The 26,302-nt window shown below is 38.7% G+C and overlaps 1 protein-coding gene across 1 annotated transcript in view; it reads right to left on the reverse strand.

Moving 5' to 3' along the window:
- LOC126377261 (attractin) overlaps positions 1 to 26,302 on the reverse strand; it is a 39,263-nt gene continuing 12,961 nt past the window's right edge. Inside the window, exons 10-26 of the mRNA XM_050024984.1 lie at positions 26,146 to 26,254; positions 24,618 to 24,729; positions 22,693 to 22,800; positions 21,403 to 21,550; positions 20,808 to 20,877; positions 20,017 to 20,132; positions 19,655 to 19,765; positions 19,238 to 19,323; positions 18,567 to 18,681; positions 17,959 to 18,188; positions 17,461 to 17,624; positions 16,586 to 16,735; positions 15,509 to 15,734; positions 14,484 to 14,694; positions 13,103 to 13,208; positions 12,039 to 12,252; positions 1 to 11,264 (exon numbers count right to left, since the gene is read on the reverse strand). Of these exons, the coding sequence (XP_049880941.1) occupies positions 12,044 to 12,252; positions 13,103 to 13,208; positions 14,484 to 14,694; positions 15,509 to 15,734; positions 16,586 to 16,735; positions 17,461 to 17,624; positions 17,959 to 18,188; positions 18,567 to 18,681; positions 19,238 to 19,323; positions 19,655 to 19,765; positions 20,017 to 20,132; positions 20,808 to 20,877; positions 21,403 to 21,550; positions 22,693 to 22,800; positions 24,618 to 24,729; positions 26,146 to 26,254 (2,271 nt within the window). The 3' untranslated portion in view covers positions 1 to 11,264; positions 12,039 to 12,043. The remainder of the gene's footprint in view (positions 11,265 to 12,038; positions 12,253 to 13,102; positions 13,209 to 14,483; positions 14,695 to 15,508; positions 15,735 to 16,585; positions 16,736 to 17,460; positions 17,625 to 17,958; positions 18,189 to 18,566; positions 18,682 to 19,237; positions 19,324 to 19,654; positions 19,766 to 20,016; positions 20,133 to 20,807; positions 20,878 to 21,402; positions 21,551 to 22,692; positions 22,801 to 24,617; positions 24,730 to 26,145; positions 26,255 to 26,302) is intronic.

Below are 26,302 nucleotides of genomic sequence, written 5' to 3' on the forward strand. Positions count from 1 at the left end.
ACTGATTGATTATTTTATTATGAAATACAATAATTTATGTGTCAGGATATTTACAACGGTCGTTACACATTAAGACTTACATCTACACTATATCTACATATAGAACGGGAAGTATAAGAAACAGGGCATCTGTTACGAACTTAAAAAAAAATATTATCATCAGTCACTTAGTACCACTAGTCTGATTATGATCAATTCATAAGTTCGTTAGTCGAACTAATGAGGTTATTTTTCTCATTCGATCGATTGTCGAATATAAAATAAACAATTATAAAGTGATTAGTTCTGAATTTAAATTATGATACCTACATGAAAATAATAGGCTACTCTCCAACTAGTCAAATCAGTTACTTTATACTAAACATCAAAACACGAAATTACTACGGAATTTGTATGAAAAAGGACACTGTAATAAAAAAATGTATTTAGACGTTTTAATAGTTCTCAACAACTCGTTAGAGGGCGCTTAACCAACTACGTTACTGGGCCATTGCCAAGCTGCCACGTACTAATAAAAGATTGATTTCTTTTTTCCTTGTTATTTATGTTCAAAAATTATTTTGACATAAACGTTTTAAGTTTACGCGGTTATTAACAAAATTAAAACACATAATAACGGGTTCTTACTGCGTTTGAATCAGGGATATGAGACTCCCGATATTTCGACACTGTTGCAAGTGCCATATAAATATCGGGAGTCTCATATCCCTGATTCAAACGCGGTAAGAACCCGTTATTGGTGCTAATTCCTGTAAATACCATCTAATTTTATTTTAGGTTATATCTGTCATTTTCTTATCCGCCGAAAAGGAAAGGGACGGGTAATCGACAAGCATAAAATTTATGGAACACACGTCAATTTTAAGCACAAATCTAAAACAACCGTCTAAAAATTCGCCCGGGTTATTCATTTATTTACTCATTCTTCCTAAAATTAAGAGCTGTCAATCATCCGTCCCTTTCCTTTTCGGCGGATAAGAAAATGACAGGTATAACTTAAAGTAAAATTAAGAGATGTCTGTTATGTGTTTTAATTATTACAAACGTTTTAAAACGCAGAAATAATTAACGTTTAGTCCCTACAGTAACCTATCAAGTCCAGTGCCATCTATCCAGCAGCTGGAGAAAAAAAAGAAAGAATAACCCTCATTCTCACAAGTTCGAGAATGTCGAACAAATGAGAATATAAGTTTTCAGTAGTAAGACGATCGAACTAGTGACCACAAACGCATCATCAGGTTAGGTTAGGTTAGGTTAGACCTTTTTATTAAGTTCTTATTTTTAAAAATAAACATACCGTAAATATTTCCTGAGACTCCATTCATACCAAGTGGTTTACAGACAATATATCCAAAGGCAATTTAAATTAATAATCGAATGAATAATTGATGATGAATAATTTTACAAAATAAAGCTTTTTTTGCGTAAGTATGTTACGTTATCTCTAGTTTCGCAGAAAATGTATTCATAAATATAATTAATATTGATTATCTTAAATAAACAACGTATGCCCTGTCTCTATCTTCGCAGTATAATGACAATTTACATAACATTATGTGACGTCGCTATATACGAGTGACTTTGTAGAGAGTGGGTCGTGTCATTGCAAAGATAAAAAAAAGTTATTCGCTGCAAAGGAGACTGACTCTGACTGAAGGTCATTAAATTGACCTTTTATTCATAATAGTTTCCAGGGATGAACGTGGGTTTAAGTATTTGACAACCAAGTAAAGTTTAGTCGAAATGTGTGATAATTGGATTCAATTTTGCTTGGCTGTCAAATAAACCCATGTTCATTCCTGGTTACATTTTATTTATAAGGTGGCGTATCGGGGTATCGATCGAGTATAGGCTGTCCTTAAAATTGTTAAGTAGTTTAATCCCTGACAAGCCTTAAGCTAGCGCCATCTCTTTCTTGTACTAAATGTAAGAGAAAGACAACACTATTTCTTAAAGGCGTAAAATTAATTTTCTACATCATAATGGATGGTACTCTGTTACGTACGTAAAATTACGGTTCGTCCGCTTGAATCGATACTATTTTAACATTGTGACGTCACAGAATTTAGGCTTTTACACAAAAGAGTAATTGAGTTCTAATGATTTTACCTTACATATTAAGTAAACCAGAAATACGGTGACATTATTGTAAATGACACAACCCACATTCGTTCATTACTTTCTTACAAAATAATATTAAAAGGCAGACAATAGGGTTGGAAATTAAGGCATACTTATAACCAGAAATATTTATCAACACTATTCAACATTTTGTTTTAAACTTATGGAAACATTTTCGATAAAAAAAAGCTGTGTAGATACAAAATGGAGCTGATTCCTGTATACACCGTCTAATTTAATTTTAAGTTATACCTGTCATTTTCCTATCCGCCAAAAAGGAAAGGAACGGGTAATCGACAGGCGTAAAATTTATGGAACACATGTCAATTTTAGGCAGCCCTCTTAAATTTTTATAGCGGCCAACAACCCGACAGAATTAAGTTGATAGCACAAGTCTAACGGGTTGCGTATCAACGAAAAGCCTATTTTATTCATCCGGATTATTCATTCATTCACTAATTCATTTTAAACTTTAACAGTTCTTAATCATCCATCCCTTTCCTTTCCGGCGGATAAGAAAATGACACGTATAACTTGAACTAAAATTAGGAGGTGTCTGCAGGAATCGAGGCCAATATATTTTCTATTACAAATATCCGGGGGCTTTATTTTCGAATCGGTCGCCTTCCACTCACGTGTAACAAATATATACCTGTTCCATCTTGCAAATGTTAAGTTCTAATGTGCTGCGTGAAATAGGTGTATTCGAACGTGAGTTGAAAGCGAGCGATTTAAAAATAACGCCCCTGGGCGTCAGTTCATCAAATCAATCAGTCGATCGATTTGGGGACAGGCGGAGGGAATGTAAAATGCTGTGACTAAACGCTCGACTAACCTGCGTTTTATGCAGTCTACTATCGAAAATGTTTCCTTTACAAAACGGTACAGAGAATTTGTAAATCTATTGTTTCCAAAAACTATATCACATACAATTTAAACATTACTAATCTCATAAAGTAAGAAAAGGTAGTAAGTGGGTTCGGTATGTCTGTCGCGGAGGATTTGTTTTTTTTAATCTCACTATAGAGGATTGATGCCTGATTTGAAGGTGAAGTTTTCAGGGTCATATATTCTCTATAGGGGCAATAAATGGGAAAAAAGAAGTCCCACATTTTTATCGTTTACATAGTTTCGCTTCTGAAATAGATACTTTCCAGGCTACGTTCCCTAAAACACAATATAGATGGCGCTGTACAGATTTGCCTCCGTTTAACCTTTTAATTTCAAGAATAACAACACTTGTATATTTGAAAAATTACCTTCGGATTTGATTTTAGTTAACAAAACCTGGCAATACAAACGCTTCAATTCAGGTAATAAAATATGGTCTCAAATGTAACCTGTTATGAAATTAATTGAATAAAATTCAAGGTTTTGTTGAAGAAAATCACATCTGAATGTGATTTTTCAAAAAAGAGGTTACACGGTTTTTCCTTAAGACGAATGGATACAGGCGGTCATGCGATACTTAGGCTCTCAACTCTGGTAAAGTGAGATTTAAATTAATTCCTATCCTTCCGTATCAGACTTACCCAATCCAGTAAAATATTCGAAAATGTTTTATTTGAAGACTTTCTTGTTGTTTGAAAAGTTATAAAATAGTGGAGCATGCTCAGTGTCAATTTTTTTTTTAATATATTTTTAGGCGAGACATTTACCGCCTTACTACAAAACGAAGAAACGAATTTAATTAAGGTTTAAAATGAACTCTGCATAGACTTCGCCATTTGACAGTTGTAACAATAAAAAATATATCGGACATGGTAATTTATCATTTAACCATAATTAGAATAATTACCCAATAGTTTTTTTTTTTAAGTTTTCTTAAGATCACAAATCAAATGTTCCTGTACCCAAAGGTTGCCTGGAAGAAATTTCTAATTGCTGCATGAGCAATAAGGCCGCCTGTTGTGCTTTTCTATTTATGTTGTTCTTATCTCTGTATTTTGTGTCCATTATTATGCTCAATAAAGTATTTTATCTATCTCTTTTAGATATTTTTAATATTTTTTTTTAATTTTTACAAAATAAGAACGCGATTTTTTATCTGTATAACAAGACTCGAAACACGGTCGGCCATGATTGAGCTTCAAGTGACGTCAGATATCACAAAATACTGTCAGGTTTCAAGTTATACTGTTTGACAGTTTCTATGTTTATTGAAATGTGACGTTATTCGGCAAAATGTTACATGACCAACCATTTTCGAGCGAAATTTGAAATTAATGAAGAAAAAAAATTTTTAATAGGTAGTATATATAGCTTTTTCGAGAAAATAAAATAGTAGCCAATTTTTGACTTATAAATTAGTTCCATTAAAATCCGTTTATTTCATTCGAGGCGTGAATTTTAATTTAATTTTATCTTTCTTCGTTTCGTAATAAGGCGGTCATATATTTTCACCGACGATCTACGTCATAACTTACTTTACTTCGATGATTCGCATTTTAACATACCATTCATAGGACGGTACTTTTGTCAAAATTAAAAAAACAGTCTCGCCTAAATCTCGCTTTTCAATTATTTTTTTCTATAAAAGAACATCTGTTTTAAATTTATTTCAGACATAAGAGATTTCTGCGGACTACGAGAAAATTACATTTTCGAAGTTTGACTGCAACAGTAATTGTTGGTAATAATATATAATATGGAATAGTGTGGCGATTTTCATTGTATATTAACCCTAATAAAGTATGAATTCTAATAAGAAAAAAATATATCTGGGTGTTAAAAAGACCACATTGAAGCAATTCATCTAAAAAAGCAATATTGCTTTTATATGCGCAAATGTGACATTGCAATTTTGCTTTATTAGATGAATTGCTTTAATGTGGCCTTTCTAAACTCCCTGTTAGAAAATGATGAGATCAAAGAAACCAAAATATTTAATGTGATGGTAATGTTACTTGGTTATAGAGGTGGTGACTCCTGTAGACACCATACAATAAGTTATACCTGTCATTTTCTTATCCGCTAGAAAGAAAAGGGACAGGTAATGGTCAAGTTTAGGCAGAAGTCTTTAACAACCCTTGATTTTACATCGGCCAATAACCCGACAGAGTTAAGTTGCCAGGACATGTCAAACGGGTTGCGTGCGAGGGAAATACCTATGAATCGCCCGGACTGTTCATCCATTCGCTCATTTTTTTCTTAATTAACAGCTATCAGTCATCCGTCCCTTTCGTTTTCGGCGGATAAGAAAATGACGGAGATAACCGAAAATAAAATTAGGAGTCATTAGGTGTCTGCAGGTATCAGGGCCATTCAAAATTATAATTTTGTAATTTGGCCTGTTGGGACTAAGAAAATAATAGGCAAAGGAAGTAGTTATAAATGCCTATAGTGGCGTATCATTTTTGTTTTTTTTAATAACTATTTATATCATGTATTTTTTAATAAGGCATAACAATATGGTGATGGCAATACTAAATTTAAAATTAAACTGCTTTAAAAAAATAAGACCGTTACTTCAAATAAAATATATATACAGTATGTTACTGACATCGTAACGAAAACTTTGAGGGATGATTCAGACTATGATTCTGAGTTGATATCAAGTGGAATTTTCCGTCGCAAAAGTATGGAATTGAAAATAATTAAAAAACTAAAAAAAAAATTTTGCGACGAAAAATTCCACTTGATATCAACTCAGAATCATGGTGTGAATCATCCCCCTCAGTTTTCGTTACGATGTCACTAACACCGTGTATAATTGTGTAATGATGACAAGTTGTTTCACTTTCAGTATGTTGCATATTCCTAAGATATGAAATTATTTACTATTGTCATATTAACGGATTAAATCATAATTATGTTCTTCAATAAAAAAAATACGTAAATATTTCCTCGTCTACAACTATAATACAAAATATTTTTATTACTAAAACTTATGGCCGTTGTGTTTGGACATGAAGATCTTTTTTAAATAAAAAAAAAATCGCATTAAAAAAGAGAAAAACGTAAAGTCAGCGTCAACCATAAAATTCTCGTAATAAAATCATGAAATATGGCGAGCAGAATGTGAAATGATTTGCTTCCAATGTTGTTTTTCTTGTTATATAAAAAATGAAATGAGGCAATCCCAGCAAGCAATGGAGAGACCTGGAGACCTGGAGTTTGAATGGAGAGCCCACCCGTGGTGAATTGGAAGCTCAGAGGAAGCTCTCGCCCAGCCATAGGTCAAACCGGGCTAGGAAAACAAGAAGTAACAGCAACATGATAACATGGAAGTTGACTTAGTGTTGTCAAATGTCCCGTTTCGCGCGGGATCGACAAATTTTTACCGGCCCGCAAGTGGATGTGTGTATGTGTGTTGGGGGGGGGGGGTTGTATGTGTGTGTGTGTGTGTGTGTGTGTGTGGGGTATGTGTGTGTGGGGGGGGTATGTGTGTGTGTGTGGGGGGGGTATGTGTGTGTGGGGGGGGTATGTGTGTGTGTGTGTGGGGTATGTGTGTGGGGTGAATATAAGAAAATAATTCGTATATTGTTTTGTCTTTGTATATACGTGTACTTAGAAAATGATCTCCCATTTTTTTACCCGCTGCCCCGATTTTGCTGCATTAGGTCTGGCACTGTAAAAAGGCCACATTGAAGTTATTCATCTAAAAAAGCAATATTGCCATTTATCTCTTGTTGAAATTGTGCACTTACTTTATTTATTTATAATGTATTAGAGAAACGACTGTAGTTTTTTTACTGGTGTGCCTTTTTAGACCGCCTTGGAAACAAAAGCTGACCACACGTTTTTCTTTTTAATCATAGAGGGAAGTATCCGTATCTACCTTCAATCCAACACAACGTCCACAAACTAAATGCATTCATACAAAAAGAACTTTTTTTACACCAATATACATCAGTCGTAAGAAAAATATCATAGTCTTGTCAACCTTGACTATTTACATTAAATATATTACATGTAAAAGTGATTTTTATGAGTAGTATCCTATATGTAATAATGCAGGGTGCAGTGACACCGTAACGGATACTTTGAGGGATGATTCAGACCATGATTCCGAGTTGATATCAAGAGGAATTTAAAAAATAGAACAAAAGATTGATGAATTTTGCGACAGAAAATTCCACTTGATATTAACTCTGAATCATCCACCTCAGTATTCGGTACGGTATCACTAACACCGTGTATTTAAGGCTTCGGCACATTGAACTACGTTTGAGTGCGGGTCCTTGCATGTAATACAAGAAACTACACCCAGTGATGCGCTTTTCGCGGGAATATTCCTGTTATATTGTTCAAGTATTGTTATACTTGGAGCTCGGTGGCGCAGCGGTAAACGCGCTCGGTCTGCGATTGTTGAAGTTAAGCAACTTTCGCAAAGGCCGGTCATAGGATGGGTGACCACAAAAAAGCCGTAGGTCCCGGCTGCATTAGCAGTCGTTAATAACCTTCAATCCGCACTGGGCCCGCGTGATGGTTTAAGGCCCGATCTCCCTATCCATCCATAGGGAAGGCCCGTGCCCCAGCAGTGGGGACGTTAATGGGCTGATGATGATGATGATGTGTTATTAATTGAAGTAAATAGTGGTTTTGTTGAAGAGAATCAGATTAGAATGTAACTATTCTAAAAGGGTTTACCTGGTTGTATCTATAGTTTCTCGTATTACCTACAACTCTACAAACCTACTGAAACTGCGCTGCTTCTGACCTGGTTCCAGTATGCCGAAGCCTTCAATATTTGTGATGGCATACGTACAATAATACATCGATGTCGATTCACATGCAGTCGCTTCCTCGAGTGACGGAAAAATTGCGAAAAACCATCTAAACATAACAAACAGTGACAAAAAAAAGTGTGATAAATATCATAATATCATAGTTGGGTCGTTCTTCTTTTTTATCGACAATAAAAATACATTTTCTCGATTTATCGGATTTAACATCTTTAAAATTATAACGGCAATACATATTTTAAAACATCATATAAAGATGTGTCTGCAGAGGACTATTTAGTGGTTCTCTTTATCTTGGTAACATACTTTTCTTTGCAGGCGCATTCCAAAAAATATTGTGACAGAGTGGCCCTTTTCATCGGAGACAGCATTTCAATTTACCACTCTGTCACATAATTTTGTGAAAAACGATCAAGCTACGTTAATAACTAATTGAGGAACCGATTAGTATTTTGCTTGTATTTTGAGTATAATAAGATAACTATATTTTTGGACAATCAAAACATGAAATAAAATTCTAAAACATAACTTATCAGAAGCAGAACGAAGGACAGATCATTGTCGATAAAAAAGAAGAACAACCCATTTACATTTTTTTTGTATTTTTTTCGAAACTAATCCCTCAGTGACGAAGCCAACTACATAAACCTACTGTGACTACAATTATTATTTTTAGATATAAAAATGCAATTTCATTTTACTTAACTACTCAATATCGATAACTCCCAAAATTGCAAAATTCACTTTTACAAGCAAGCTACCGAAACGCAAGCACATCTTATCATAACGCTTATTCAAAATTAATTAAACTAAAATACATGTGTATACAAAGACTAGGTATGCTCAATCCTATGACAAGTCGCCATTGCTAGCCCATTGATGACGTATGTGTTACCATTTAATTGGTATCTCCAATATTTCAAGGACGTAAATTTTATTATTGAAAATTAAGTTAATTACTGACTAATGTATTCAATTATAACAGCCTCCGTGGTCTAGTGGTTAGAGCGTTAGGCTCACGATCTGGAGGTCCGGGTTCGATTCCCGATGGGGACATTGTCGAAATCACTTTGTGAGACTGTCCTTTGTTTGGTAAGGACTTAGGCTTGAATCACCTGATTGTCCGAAAAAGTAAGATGATTCCATGCTTCGGAGGGCACGTTAAGCCGTTGGTCCCGGCTTAGCCGTAAAAACACCTCCACCAACCCGCATTGGAGCAGCGTGGTGGAGTATGCTCCATACCCCCTCCGGTTGATTGAGGGGAGGCCTGTGCCCAGCAGTGGGACGTATATAGGCTGTTTATGTGTATTCAATTACTATTATTTGTCACATATATGATAATCATTAAAATTGTACGGAAATCTTTAATAGTACAAAATAACCTTGCAAAGTAAATTAAAAACATTGGACGTGGGTAATTTATTTTTTACGAAATGGCAACGCAGTGTGGGATGACGTCAGCTGGGCTAACCTTGAAATGCTAATTGTCAGTTTTGAGCATACCTGGTCCTCTTAAACCATGCTAAAATAATGAAAATTTGATGTCGAGTATATTTTTAAACGAAATAAAATGGCTGATATTGTTTTTATTATAAACAAGATTAATAAATAAATAATAGATTCATGACCTATTCGAACGCGTTTGTCTTTTACAACGTAAGTATACAAAAAAAAATGGACATTTTATAAAAGCTTACAATAGTATAGTTTACCTGCGACACGCTAGCGGGCTAGAAAAGTGCACAATTTATTCAATCGTGATAAAAATACATTATTTGGCAACTTCTAATACGGAAGTCAAATGTTTTTAATCTATATCTTTCATATTTTATACATTTACAGTTACTATGAAAAAAAAAACCTGAACTGTTTAGTCACTGACGTCGTATAAACAAATAGACTACAATCGCTGAGGAGTTTTTTTTTATAAAAACCCGCCGAAAAGGGAAGGGACGGGTAATCGACAAGCATAAAATTTATGGAACACACGTCAATTTTAAGCGCAAATCTAAAACGACCGTCTAAAAATTTTACATTGGCCAATAACCCGACAGAATTATGTTGACAGCACACCAACGAGATACCTTTTTGATTCGCCCGGGTTTTTCATTCATTTGCTCATTCTTCCTAAACCTAAGAGCTGTCAATCATCCGTCCCTTTTCTTTTCGGCGGATAAGAAACTGACAGGTATAACTTAAAGTAAAATTAGGAGGTGTCTGCAGGAATCGGGGCCATTATAAGTTCATTCCGTCAAATTAAGATGTTATGCCTGTTCAAATAAAGTTCAATATCAGTTGTACAGTGTCGTTACACGCCGTCGGTTGTGACAAGAAGCGTCGCGGAGACGTTTACAGAGATTGGTTGTCTATTTCTTATACGAGGTCTATGTGTTTAGCCAATAGTTAGATGATATAACAGGTAAATATGACCATTTACCTGATGTGAATATTCTCATCGAACAAAATGTAAGGGAACGTGTAATATTTTGTATTGTAAATACCATTAAAATACCAAATATGAACTTAAAATGAACCGTAGTGATCGGAATATGTAGAGCGATTTTGGGTCATTGACCACACAAGATATAAAAGTATGGAGAACGCTTTTTGAATTAGTGGAATTATGTATATGTATAAGTAGAATTTAAGTAACTTTTAACCACGGAATAGAAGAGAGGTTGGAAAGAAACTAACGCGCATTGTTGCGAAGTCTTTAGTTGGGCAGCGGCTGGAGGAAGCAAGAGAAGTATGTCTGTACCGAAGCAAATGGGATTATCTGCCTCTGCGTACCCCGGTGAGAAATAGTCGTCAGTTTATGTATGTACGTAGCTTTTGATACCAATGTTGTGTTTTATAAAGATTGGGATTTGAGAAGTTGTTTTATCTATTATTTATTTATTTATTCAATCTTACAACTGTCATTACCCAATACGACAGTGAAGCAACAAATAAATAAATAAAAGCAATCTTAAACACTAAACATTATTACAATAACAAAATTACATAATATCATTGATAACATATCACAAATGTTACCATAAGACAGGAAATATAGTACAAAATTCCATGCCATACATAGATAAACTCGCGCCTATTTCACACCAGGGTATGCAGTAAGCAGACTATCAAATGACCTTATTATTGGCATATTTAATTTAAAAAAAAAACGCTTAACATTTTTTTTAAACTCGAATCGGAATTCCCGGGAATTATAAAGCCGCTTCCATAGTAAACAACCACTATAAGTACCAAAAATCGCTCTACCTGTTCGTATCACTGACTATAACAGTTAATGGCATTACAGATAACCGTACTCTCAGAGACTCAGATCACCAGGTAACATCACGTAAAGTTTCACGTATAAATGAGTATTTAAACCGTTCTTGAGCAACGCACCATCCAATCTATGTACAGCGCTTATGTTATACATACTTATATACATTGGTGTTCCACAATCTGTAACAAACACAATGAGATGATTATTATTCGGAATGCTTACACGTTAAAAGGTTAGTGATTATTTAGACAGCCTCCGTGGTCTAGTGGTTAGAGCGTTACGCTCACGATCTGTAGGTCCGGGTTCGATTCCGGATGGGGAATTTCATATATCTTTAATGAGAAAATAACAAACTGCCAAAACAAGTAATTAAATCAAAATTAGTAAAAGCACTGCTTGAATTTAAAATGTCATCGTAAAGTGTGATACTATTGGTTACAACCAATAGATAAAATATGGTATTTATGTACATAGTATAATCAAACATTGCTAGAGCGTACTCGCCAACAAGCTGGTGTCAGTTTGGCGAGAGAATGTTATGTGCAAAAATGTATAATTTTATGGTTGAAATAAAAAAAAATGTTTTCGCACACAGATGTTGATGTTCTCTGCCTGGTGTGTAGAGTAGAGGATGGTAAAGAATACAGCGGGCACATAAAAATTATACGTCTTCTGCAGTTGATCGTAGAAGAAGAGACAAAAATATTGTCATTTTATATATTAAAAAAGTAAAATGTTGCCAACACATAACATTGTCGAAATCACTTTGTGAGGCTGTCCTTTGTTTGGTAAGGACTTTCAGGTTTGAACCACCTAATTGTCCGAAAAACTAAGATGATTCCGTGCTTCGGAGGCCACGTTTAAGCCGTTCCTCCCGGCTATTAGCCGTAAAAAACACCTCCACCAACCCGCACTGGAGCAGCGTGGTGAGTTACAAAATCAGTCAGGTGTACCTCGATCAGTGGTGCCTCCGCTTGGCGTGTCCGGCGCCGGCGCCGGCGCTGGCGTGGTGCTGCCCCAGCGTGACGAGCGCGGAGGCCACGGCCAGCCCGCCCAGCGGCGGCGCGCGGCCCGTGCCGCCCGTGGGCAGCCGCACCAGCAGCGACAGCACGGCCGCGCGGCCCCCGCGGCACGGCTCCAGCGCCACCGGCGCCGGCACGCCCACGCCTGCGGGGGAAATACATGCTTTAACAGGCTAGATCAACGTGTTCAAAAGGCCAAAATAAATTCTATGGTCCTGTGCCGAACAATTTCTGAGGGTAAAACATAAATAGCCTATACACGTCCCACTGCTGGGCACAGGCCTCTCCTCAATCAACCGGAGGAGGTATGGAGCATACTCCACCACGCGGAGGGAATAAAATGCGGGAGGTATCCTCAGGGTATAAAAAGTCCATATCAAAGCATTAATTTTTAGACCCCTTTCGGGGCCTTTTTGACCCTCAGAGGGGTAGAAACGCCACATTTCATCTAAAAGAGTATGTTTGGATCATAAATGATTATCACGTGCTCAGCGGTGAAGGAAAACATCGTGAGGAGACCCACATTCCCGAGAAATGCCTTTCGGAGGTATGTGACCTATCACCTAACCTGTATTGGGCTGATTATCCCTTCGCGGGTTTGGAAGGTCAGATAGGCAGTAGCTTCTACACATGTTTATGGAATACGATGTTCGTGCGTCACCCAATAGGGTCCACATAATATCAGCGTCGTGGTTCACGCCGCGACTTGTGCTGAGTGAGGCCCTTTTATCTCAGGACGTCCACCACCACCTTATGATCATTTCGACTAACATCCGTCTTGCTTTTTTGTAATTGTTTTAGTACAAATTTGATATGATGTTGTTGTCTTTTTTTTGTGTGTGGCGTTCTTTTATAATAAACTATTTCTATTCTATTCTTCTGTAAAGAACCAGACCTGTCAAATCTTCAGGTTAGGCAAGCGGACCCTGTGAAAAACGGGATAATGCTAGGCAGATGATGATGACAAATATCCATATGATTCATAGTCTACTCACTCCCTCCTCCCTTCTCGAGTTCGACACACACTTGGCTGAACGGCCGCGACGCCATCTGCTCCATCTCCACAAACAACCTCTGCCTTCTTCTATACATATCGTATTTCTGTTGACAAAAAAAATATATTAATCAAAAATACATAAATAACATACATACATAAACTCACGCCTATTTCCCACCGGGGTGAACAGAGACATTTGCTTCGATCCTGACACACTTCTCTTGCTTCCTCCACATTCATCAATCGCCTCATACACGCACGCCGGTTCAGAGTAGATCGTATTTAAACCTTTTCTAAGGACATCTCCAATTTGGTCAATGTAAGTCCTTCTCGGTCTTCCTCTGCCAGCGTAGGGCTGGCAGCGTAGGGCTAGGAACTCAAACAACAACATCAAAAATCGTTATTTTAAATGCAGAACCAAGAAGAAATACTTTTCTTCTATCGTGTGGGTTATGAGATGGATTACCAAATTCATCAATTTGGTAATTTCTGTGACGCTTTTTAATAATTTGTCATTGTTATTTTTTAAATTTGTATTCTATATAGCTTAAAGCTGTAATATGGGGCTGAAATTTAAAAAAAATACCACTTGATATTAACTCAGGATCACGATCACAGCCCGGACAATTCATACAAATAAACTCGTTTTACACAGACACTTCACATTGACGTTATCGTACACGCGCATCTGCGTGTGTGATGTGTGACGCCCATACGATTGAAGACTAAAGCAAGACCAAGGGTGAGGTAAACCTAGCTCAGCCGCTGGTGGGGAGCGGAGAGTTGCCATTCTATACGTAGTATTATTCCTTATTCTATGTCATTCTTCTTCTATCGTGTGGATTGTGAGGTGACTTACCAACCCCATCAACCCTGGTGTCAGGGTTATTACTGAGCCGCCATAGGCCCCTGACATGACTCATGTTACGACTACGTACTTACATCAGTAAGTAACCGGGATCAACGACTTAACGTGCCCTCCAAAGCACGGATCTTTTTACTTTTTGGACAATCAGGTGATCAGCCTGTAATGTCCTAACCAAACTAGGGATCACAAAGTGATTTTTGTGATTTGTCCCCACCGGGATTCGAACCCGGGATCTCCGGATCGTGAGCACAACGCTAAACCACTGGACCACGGAGGCCGTATTCTACGTCATGGTATGAACCATACCCAAAGTTTTCGTTACGGTATCACACCCATACGCACTTGTATGGCTACCTGTACATACTTGTACGGGGTGTAAGTGACATCGTAACGAATACTGAGAGAGTGATTCAGCTCATTATTCTGAGTTAATATCGTTACGTGATCCACGTCAGGGACCGTTGCACGTTAGCAACCCTGATGGCAGATCGATCGTTGACCTGAAACTGACCTGTTTGATCTTCCAGAGGGCGGCGGCGACGAGCAGCAGCAGCAGGAAGCAGCTGGAGAACGTGATGAAGAACTGCTGCAGGTTCAGCTTGGGGTACTGCGAGAAGGATATCTGGATCCACAAGGGCGGTCGAAAGTCGTACACGTAAACGAAGAAAGTCGTCAGGGTCACGTTGTCCTCGACGCCGAACGCGTGCTCCGACTTGGCGAACCTGGAATAGAATAGCCTATGAGGTAGTTATCTCAAAATGTTTATCGTCGGGGTCTGCATGGCAACCGCGTCGCGGCAAAACTAGAAGCTCAAATGTAGGTGGCAACAAAACCAAATAGTAAGTAAAATCTATATGTTATATAAAATTATATATATTTTTTATGTTTTTTCTCTTATCCTATTTTACTTTTTTGCGCGCTACACTGCAGCTGTACAAGTGTACTATATCCTCTGTCGAAGGTTGTCTGGAAGAGATCGCTCTTAGCGATAAGGCCGCCTTTGCCCACCTTAGAATAAGTTTATCCTGTAAATGTTTTGTGAATTTGTGTGCAATAAAGTGTTTTATTATTATTATTATTAAAATCTTTATTTCCTCTTACAAAAACACATGGATACATAAATAAATACAAAATTTGTAGAGGCTGGAGCCAAAACTAGGATACCCTGTGTTTTAGGACTCCAGGCCTCCACCTCCAGAAAGTCATAGTCAAGAGAAAAAAAAAACAAATATACTTCAACGACACTGCAACACTGTTGAGTGTTCCTAATTTTTGACAGTTCTCCAGCTAAAATTCGTGATAAATTGCAGTTGGAAAATGGCATTCCTCTTTCCGATCTTTAGGGATGATTTTGCAGTTAAACGCTGCGCAAAGGGTTACAGCGTAAAAATGTAACCGAAACAATATGTTCGTTTACTCAAATATCGTATGTAGTATGGAGAACTGACACAATTTAGGAACACTCAACAGTGCTGCCGCGAAAAATGTATGAATTAATGGATGTATGGAATGTATGTATGTATGTAAGCCACTCACTTGTATCTGAAGTTGGTACAGTTGACGTCGCTGAACAGCGTGCGCTCGTTGGGCTCCTGGCGCGTGCGCACGGTGAGGTTCATGCGCGCGTGCGCACTGCACGTTATGCTGAAGTCTGCGTCCACGTCGGGCTTCACCGGCGCGTTGCGGAAGTTGATGGCGGACAGGTGACGGTCCTCCTTCTTCGAGAGGTTGAACGTGAATTGGTAGTCTACTGCTAGGTCATCTGTGGAGATGATACATCATTAAAATATGAGTTTAAAAACGTAATAATAAGTCCGACATTTTATCACGTTTTTCTGTGACGTCACAGTGTGCGTTTTCATACAAATTCCATAGTAATTTCGTGTTTTGACGTTTAGTAAAAAGTAACTGATTTGACTAGTTAGAAACTAGCCTATTATTATTGACAAATTTTCGAATTAAAAAACATACTTAGTCTTAACTTTTCACTAACACAGTTGACTCGACCATTGTAGACGGCGATACGGCTCACCGTCTATCACGTTGGTCGGACAGAAAGCTCGGTGAGGTGTGGGTACTTGTTCATCTTGCGTACTTCTGACTACCCCAATATAGTCGTAAGCTTAAGTTACATTATATAAAAACTGCTTCCAAAGACCAGAACAAATTACGGTAAAAGAATGTTTACATATGATGGAGCTAAACTGTACAATAATTTACCCTCACTTATAAAATATAGTAATTCTTTCAACGTATTCAAACACAGACTAGCTCAGCATATTCCACAAAATAAGTTTGTTTTTTGTGATGTTTTTGGCGCGGTGGTTTCTGATCTAAGCAGTTATATTGAGCGATACCTAATACTAAATATGGCGGTGCGTATGACATTAGTTATTAAGTTAAATTATAAGTTCTCTTCTCATGTAAGTAGACTGTATGTCTTTTTTGATAATAAAGTATCTTTCGCGTTATATTTATGAAAATATTCTCCGAAATTCTTCCGAATAGCAAGAGACAGCCCTATGCCAATCTGTGTCAAGAACTCGCTTATCACGGCATACGACCACGGTATCTCTTAACACTAACACCCTGTATACGCTTTTTTATGCTTACAATAACAAGCGCCCTTGTTGTAGAGGTCCGCGTGGTAGTGGTTAGTGTTATCACACTTGTCGCAGCGGTCGCCGGCCAGCCCCTTGGTGCTGCAGTAACACCGGCCCGTGTCCGGCGCACACGCAACCGCTTGCGAGTTGCACTCGCACGCTGGAACGACATCGACAAGGTTAGTTGCGGATAGATGCTTTTACAGCGTAAAAGAATATTTAGATTACAAATAACAGGTTTTAAGTGTATAATTGAAAGCATGTATTAAGTGTGTAGATTATTTGTAAAATTGATATTATTATTTGTTAGTTTTTAAATAATCTGTGTGTATGCCTGAAAAGGCAGTATTTGGTGATACTCAATGAAAAATAACAGCTGTTTGTAACCTAAATACCATGCACAGAATAAATTTCATTTCATTTCATTTCAGTGATCCATTAAAAATGAAAAAGAAGTGTGTAGATCAAAAAGATGCAATGTGAAATATTTTTTACTGTAAAATCATTTCACCGAAAGTTGGACTATTTTACTTTCTGTATCATTTAAGTAGTATCATTTTACTGAAAGTTAGACTAAACTTTTGATATCGTTTCGCTGGAATCATTTCACCGAAAGTATTATTTTACTGAAACTTAGACTAAACTTTCGGTACCATTTTGGAAAGTCTATGTGCAGATTAATTTTGATGTGTACACACACGCATAGACCGGACAATTTCACTTGAAAACATGCCTATTAGTTTTTAAAATAATACGTAACTGTATAGGCTGTAAAATGACGTGCGCTAGATGGCAGCATTGTAGCGTCAAGTCAGCAATAGCATCAACTGGAATAACGTTGCTATGGTAACACATAGTGCACATGTATTGTCAGTAGTAACTCACGCTGACACACGCCCCCGTTCAGCGGGTTCCCCCAATGTCCAGGCGCGCACTGCTCGCAGTGGTCGCCGACGCTGCGACCGCTGCAAGGTTGCATGCAGCGCGCTTGGCTGTCACAAATCGAGTGACCGTTGCATTGACACGCCGGGCATTGCGTGAAGTGCCATCTGTAGGATAAATATTTGTAGTTAATGTTGGTAGGAACTGGATGGGTTGTAAAATGCGGAGAGAAAGAATCAACAAATAATTGAAATTAATTAAATAATTATCTGCCATATAATAATGACATAATTAATACTACTACTAATTTAAATTATGACTTTTACGATTCAATTTTATGCAAAATGAAATTATTGCAATTATTGCACTGCCTGTGACACGACAAAATATGACGTATGACATGTAACTACGTAGGTATCCGTCGGCCGAAACCTGCATTTTTTCGCGTCTTCGGGGATAGCTATAAGCCGCGTTATAGCTACCAGCTGGGTGTGTGTGTACCTGTGCGGCACGCAGCCCCGCGGGTCGTGCGGGCGGCGCTGGCCGCCGGGCAGGCAGGCACCGCGGCCGCCGCCGGCGCCGTCGTCGCACCAGCCGCAGGCGGGCTCGGCGCGACACGCGGCGCACGCCACGTGCGCGCCGCAGCCCGCGCCCGCGCCGCACGTGCTGGCGCCGCCGCTCGTGGACCACGCGCGACACCCGCCCAGCGGGAACGACGCGCCGTACGCGTTCTGTCACAACCATGTTCAAACTGTCACTCACGCACAGACATCGTCATCGAGGCTAAATCAAAGCGGCAAAGCACTTTTGTTGTTTCGGCTCGACCTTCGAAATTCTTCATCACAAAATATTTCCCGCAATCTCCATTGAAAAAGGCAATCAATAAAATAACCCAAAACCACTCCTGGGTGGTTAAAAATTCCACATTGATGCAATTCATCTAAAAAAAAACAATATTTTGCGCAATTTGACATTTCCGCATACAAAAGTAACAGCGCAATGTCAACAAATGTCAAGTAGCAAGCAATATTGCTTTTTAAATTGATCGCTTGAATGTGTCCTGATATTCAAATTTTATCACTTTACAAAATAATAATAATAAAGCATACTTTATCAACACATCTTCCAGCGGAGGCACACCATATACACTCCTCCGCAGTACAATTGGCGCATGTATGAAAAGTCGAACAAGGCGCGCTGCACGGACCAGCCGATGCTACGCTCCTGTGTAGCAAACATAAATATACTTTATTGCACACAACATAAGAAACAAATATGCACAAAATTACACTAAAATTGGTAACCTTATTGCTCTCCAGTACCTATGCGACCATAAGAAAAAAAAAACGATTTTACGGATTGTCATTTGACCGAAAAATCGGTTCGTCTAAATTACTTTTAGCAGAATTTTTACAAATTTAATCTATTTATTTATTAATACTATATCATACAGTACTCTACGGAAATAAAACTCAATTAATCCTAAAATAAATATAATTGGGTCGTATACTAGCTTCAAGATAAATTATGAAAATCTGATTACTAAATACAGACAGATTTAAAACATGTCACTTTTTCCATTTAACATATTTATGAATTTTAATAAAGAAAAATATAAAAAAGTCAGACATTTTATCACGTTTTTTCTATGACGACACAGTGTGCCTTTTCAAACAAATTCCATAGTGATTTCGTGTTTTGAAGTTTAGTAAAAAGTAACTGATTTGACTAGTTGGAAACTAACCTATTTTCGATGAACTGATAATTTCAACATTCTCACCTAATATCATCTGACGAGTTTGCTGGTTTACACTTTATCGTGTCATAGTCCCAATAACACGCTCGCTGCGACAACTCTTCTGAGCCCTGTAAAAACGAAAAAAAGAACATAAAAACATAACATAAACAGCCTATATACGTCCCACTGATGGGCACAGCCCTCCCCTCAATCAACCGAAGGGGGTATCGAGCATACTCCACCACACTGCTACACTGCGGGTCAGTAGAGGTGTTTTTACGGGTAATAGCTAGGGACCATCGGCTTAACGTGCCCTCCGAAGCACAGAATCGTCTTACTTTTTCAAACAATTAGGTAATTCAACCTATGTACTTATTTATTTTTTCCATGTCACATGGTAGGTACCTAAATAAATATAAATATTAGGGCTAAGCCCCTAAGAAGCGTGATATATCTTACATGCGTATGATGGTGGTGATGCGCGTGGCAGGCTGCGCATGAGTGGTAGCGGCCACAAGCCTCGCGCGGCGACTCGCCCGCAGTCCCGCAGCCCTCTATTGTCTGCGTCATCTGGTGAGGAAGACAGCTGTTAATTATCGACAGTTTTTTTTATATGCAGAAGCACATGCATCATAAGATGAGCTAGTCTAGCTTATTAACTTGCGATGAATGTACCGCTGACTACCCCAATTGGGATAGAGTCGTGAGCTTATATTATGGCTCGCTAAATGTCAATTATGTTAGTGCGACAGCGTTCTAACAATCCAACAATGTTACCAACAGAATAAAGATATTTCTGAATTATTCTGCACGTCACTCACCGAATGTCTAGTATGCCTGACGCAGTACTGCGCAGACGCATAGCACGCGTCACACCACGTGCACTTGGCCGCAGTACACGCGGCGCACGACTCTGCTAACATGCAGCGTCGCTCATCTGTGAACGTGCATACAAAATTTATTTATGTTGATACCTGCAGACACCTAATTAAGTTATTAACCCTATATACAGGGTGTTAGTGAGATCGTAACGAAAACTTTGAGGGATGATTCAGACCATGATCCTGAGTTAATAACAAGTGGATTTTTTGTCGCAAAAGTATGGAGCTGAAAATAATTAGAAAAAAAAAAAACAAAAAACATCATGAATTTTCCGACAGGAAATTCCACTTGATATTAACTCAGAATCATGGTCTGAATCATCCCCCTGAGTATTCGTTACGATGTCACTAACATCTTGTATGAGAAAGCACACTGTGACGTCATAGAAACACGTGATAAAATGTCTTTATTACAATTCATAAATAAGTTAAATAGAAAAAAGTTTTTTTTTTAAGTTTTAGATCTGTCTCTATTGAGTAATCAGAATTTCATAATTTATATTAAACCTAGTACATGACCCAATTGGGATAAAGTCGAGAGGTTATGTTATGTATGAGTGCAGTCATGAGCAATATAATGTACCCACCCTAGGACTCCGTCGCACTAACATATTTGACATTTGGTGAGACTTACAGTTCAATTTGACCAAAAAGTTAATGTGACATGGTACCAAAGTGTATACATATTAATGCTCGTGACCGTACAATAGAATGTTCGAAAAAATATTTACCTAAGGAAGGCTCGACAGCACACGCCGTCACTGTTCCATCTTTGGACTCCTCAAAACCGATTTCCTCCAGCTGTGAAACAAAATTGACAGCATTTTTTATACAAAAGGAAATAACCATTTCATTATAGCAATGAGAAAATGAGTAAATACCTCGTTAAATGTGTACAGCGCAATCTATTTTTTTTTTTTTTTTTGGGAACCAAGGCTGGTTCATAGAAGAAGCTACAAGGAAAGACCAAGAAGAGCTTACATGGAACAGGTTAAGAAGGCGAACGTCGTGTCTTATAAGGAAGTGACAGAATTGGCCTTTGATAGACAAGAATGGAGAATGCTACACCGACAAGAGCGTGGCTCTAAAAGTAGTGATAAGCCTGGACAGTCCCTCATTGTAAGGCAGCAATACAGGGTGTTAGTGACATTGTAACGAATCCTGAGGGGGATGATTCAGACCATGATTCTGAGTTGATATCATGCATTTTTTTGTGTTTGCGACGGAAAATTTCACTTGATGTCAACTCAGAACTATGGTCAGAATCATCCTTCAAAGTTCTCGTTACGATGTGACCAGCACTCTGTATAGTGTAATAAAACCCACCGGAAGACATATCCTCTCCAGCGGCCGCCAGGCGCACGCGACGGCTGCGTACTGCGCGCTGGCCAGGCACGCCGCCTCTGATGTGTGAGACGAACACTTCTCGCCCGTCTCGTACGTCAACGCGTCCGAACGGAGCCGCCCGTCGAACCTGAAACCATATTCAACAACATGAGCTGGCGACTGTATTTTAAATACACATACACGCCTGCACGCATGCACTCAGGCAAGCGCTCACGCACACACGCACACATACACACTCACGCACGCATACACATTCGCATACCCTCACATGCACACGCATACACACTCATGCACGCATACAAACTCATGCACGCATACACACTCACGCACGCATACACACTCACGCACGCATGCATATTCGCATACACACTCACGCACGCATACACATTCGCATACCCTCATAGGCACACGCATACACACTCATGCACGCATACAAACTCATGCACGCATACACACTCATGCACGCATACACACTCACGCACGCATACACACTCATGCACGCATACACACTCACGCACGCATGCACATTCGCATACACACTCATGCACGCATACAGACACACGCATTTACAAACTCTCACAGGTATTTGCACACACATTTTCCCACACATTCGCAAATTCTCAGACATTTGCACGCACACGCACACACACACACATACACTCACGCACGCATACACATATTCGCACATTTTCATAGTTTTTGAGAAATTATTTAGAATATTTAAAATTGTAATAAAGTAGTATCGAATCTAATATATCAAACACAATGGATATCGGATTATTCACATTCGCCCATCACTGATACAAACCTTACATAGCGAGTATAGAAATAGATACATTTGCAACTAGGTTAGTAGCCGTATTTTTGAGTCGTTAGTTTTCCATTTGCGTGCTTTTCACAGCAGAAATTGACATTTGCAAGATGACACATTTATATATTGTCGCACGTGAGTTGTATTTACGACCGATTCAAAAATACGAGCGTAGGTCACCTGGAGAGATGTATACAGGGTGTTAGTGACATCGTAACGAATACTGAGGAGGATGCTTCAGACCGTGAATCTGAATTTATATCAAGTGGAATCTCCTGTTAGAAAATTCATAAAAAAATTAGGGTGCTTTTTTCTTTTTTGAGTTTGATATTTTTGCGACGGGAAATTGTAATTGATATCAACTCAGAATCATGGTCTGAATCATCCGTCAAAGTTTTCGTTACGATGTCACTAACACCCTGTATAGTAGTGTAGTACCAACAGGCAGCGCCACATACCCCCCGTATATGAGCGCGGTCCTGCGCCCCCGGCCGGGCAGCAGGGCGGCGGCCGCGGCCGCGCGCGCCGCGCCCGCCGGCGGCGCCGCGGCTCGCCACGCGCCGCACCTGCGGGCACACGACGGGTCACACTATAAGCGCTACGACACCTCCGCTCCCCGCCGGCGGCTGGCCTAGGTACACCTCACCCCCCTCGGGCTTACTTTAGTCTTCAATCTTATAGACGTCAGACATCACACACAGATGCGCGTGTACGATAACGTCAATGTGTAGTATCTGTGTAAAACACGTATATACGTGTGGCAGACCCAACTAGTTGACGAGCTTGTTCCGCTCGCAATCAACAGATGGCGCGCACAGCATTCAGTGCAGTCCTACAACGCGCTAACGAAGTTTGCATAGCGCGACTCATATATACAACCTCCAACATAACACCATTGAATCGTCGATCCATAGTCATAGTATAGTATAGTTCGGTACCTCCGAAACATCCTTTGGCAACCAACTCACCCTCATCGCCAAATACATGTGCACACACCAACCTAATACGTGAGTCATGTCAAGGGCCTTTGGCGACTCATAGTAACCCTGACACCAGCGTTGATGAGGTTAGTAATCTACCTCACAACCCACACTATAGAAGAAGAAGTCAGAAGCACAAAACGCCTCCGTGGTACAGTAGTTTAACATTGGCCTCATGATCCGGAGGCCCAAAGTTCGAATCCCCGTGGGGTCATATAACAAAAATCACTTTGTGATCCCTAATTTGGTTAGGACATTACAGGCTGATCACCCAATTTTCCGAAAGTAAGATGATTCGTGCTTCGGAAGGCCGTTGGTCCCGGTTAATACTTACTGATGTAAGTACGTAGTCGTTACATGAGTCATGTCAGGGGCCTTTGGCGGCTCAATAATAACCCTGATACCGGGGTTGATGAGGTTGGTATTACACCACACATCCCACACGATAAGAAGAACTACTTATTGATGTAAGACAGCCATGAGCAATATCATGTACCCATTTTAGAAACCTGTCGCACTTTCATATTTGACATTTAATTAATTAAGACTTACGGTTTAATTTGTCAAAAATGTTAATGTTACATGGTTTCAAAGTGTATATTATTGCTCGGGACCGTACGTAGTCGTTACATGAGCCATGTCAGGGGCCTTTGGCGGCACAATAATAACCCTGATTCCGGGGGGTTCTCTATTTTTACTCATAAAATTTTATATAATAATTTAACTTGGCATACTGTTACTTGTCCTATTATTAGTTACGCATAGTATTAATTTGTCATAATAACCTTTTAAGCATAATTTTGAAACTCATAACTACTATAAGCATAATAATTATTGACAATAATGATATATAAGCATAATTATTATAAGCATAAAACTATACTCCGAATAAGAAAAGTTTTGGCACAACTTTGAACATTTTCGAAACTTACTTTTCCTTGGCTACATTTGGTTTATGATTGTGACTTTTTATATTTTTTGACACTATTTCATGCTGTTGGTCATCATTCAATGTATACTTTTGGTGTGTAAGATAAACATGCTGGCGGCGTTGGGGTGGCCCAAGGGCCACCCCCGCCGCACCCTAACCTACTATTATCCCTTGTAAAAATTATGACAAAACACTATTATTCTAAAAAAGAATAAAGGAAATAAATTTATATGCGAATCAAATTTATGCCAACAAATATTAGTCTAAAAATAAGTTATACCTAAAAAACCAGTATTCCTAGATGTTATTATGGGAAAGTACTATTATGCTAAAAAACCTTATGCAAAAAGGATTATGATAATTAAAATTATGACAAAAACATTTATGCATTTTAAGAGAATCCCATTCCGGGGTCGTCGAGGTTGGTCTTACACCTCACAACCCACACGATAAGATGAAAAAACAAAATTACCGGACGTCATAGAGCATAGCGGTGGCGGAGTAGCAGCGAGCGCCGGCGGGGTTGGCCACGGCGGCCGCCGCGCTGTCGTTGTGCGCGTTGCCGCCGAACACTAGCATTATGCCTGCAAGTTTATTTCAAGGGTCAGAAAGGTCACATTCACACCAATCCAAGATTTTTCCTAACAATACAACATGAAACAGGCGATATCTGTTTATTTATGAATAAGAATAAAATAAAGGACAATAAATCAAAACGTCCCCCTCTATAAACAGATTCCAGACATACCTAATTCGAAGCGTCTATAGTATGCTTCGAATTTATTTCAATTTCTTTGAATTAAGTAATTACATTCTGGTTAAAAATTGAGACCACAAATGACATGGATTCAAGCTAGCTTGTCTATAGCGAGATTTTGTTAATGTCAAGAACTCACGTATGGATGTATTTTTTCAAAATGGCGCATGCGTGGTTTTCCCTGTATGGCGACGTTATTATGTATGTACAGTCATGAGCAATATCTTGTACCCACTTTAGAACCCTGTGGCACTATCATATTTGACACTTATACGGTTTAATTTGTGACATGGTTTCAAAGCGTATACATATTAGTACTCGTGACTGTACAGGATGTTAGTGACATCGTAACGATTACTGAGGGGGACGAATTATCTCACGATTCGAGAGTTAATATCAAGGGTAATTTCCCGTAGCGAAATTCATGTTTTTATTTTTTATTATACAGGGTGTTAGTGACATCGTAACGAAAACTTTGAGGGGTGGTTCAGGCCATGATTCTGAGTTGATATCAAGTAGAAATTTCCGTCGCAAAAGTATGGATTGGAAAATAATTAAAAAGAAAAAAAAAAATTTCATGAATTTTTTGACACGAAATTCCACTTGATATCAACTCAGAATCATGGTCTGAACCATCCCTCTCAGTATTCGTTACGGTGTCACTAACACTCATACCTAGTTATATGGCTACCGTATGTAGTTGTACGGGGTGTAAGTGTCATCGTAACGAATACTGAGAGGGATGATTCATTTGATTATTCTGAGTTAATATCAAGTGGAATTTTCCATCGCAAAAGTATAGAATTGAAAATAATTTAAAAAAACTAAAAAAAAAACATGAATTTTGCGACGGAAAATTCCACTTGATTTTAACTCAGAATCATGGTCTGAATCAACCCCCTCAGTATTCGTTACGATGTCACTAACACCCAGTATAATTTTACGATGGGAAAATCTACTTGATATTAACTTAAAATAATGAGCTGAATTACAACAAAAGCTAAATTACACCCCGTTCAAGTACGGTCACGACCGTCAATTATGCATATTGACTTTGTTACCATGTCACATGATGTTTTTTTGGCAAATTGTACTGTAAGTCTCACTAAATATCAAATATGTTAGTGTGACAGAGTCCTAAAGTGGGTACATTACATTTCTCATGGCTGTACGTACAGGTAGCCATACTAACACTATAGAGACGATGGTCAACAATACGTTATAGAGATGATGACCAACAAACCTGGCGATACGAACACTGCTGAGTGCAGGTACCGCGGCGTGGGTGCTGAAGGTAGGGGCTCCCACACTTTAGTCTCCACGTCGTACTGGTACAAAGCTGCCGACGGCGCCTGTAGGTCACATCAAGTATATTCAAGAATTTCATACAATGTGTAATC

This window comes from Pectinophora gossypiella, chromosome 22 (genome assembly GCF_024362695.1).
Source record: "Pectinophora gossypiella chromosome 22, ilPecGoss1.1, whole genome shotgun sequence".
In the NCBI taxonomy this organism is placed as follows: domain Eukaryota; kingdom Metazoa; phylum Arthropoda; class Insecta; order Lepidoptera; family Gelechiidae; genus Pectinophora; species Pectinophora gossypiella.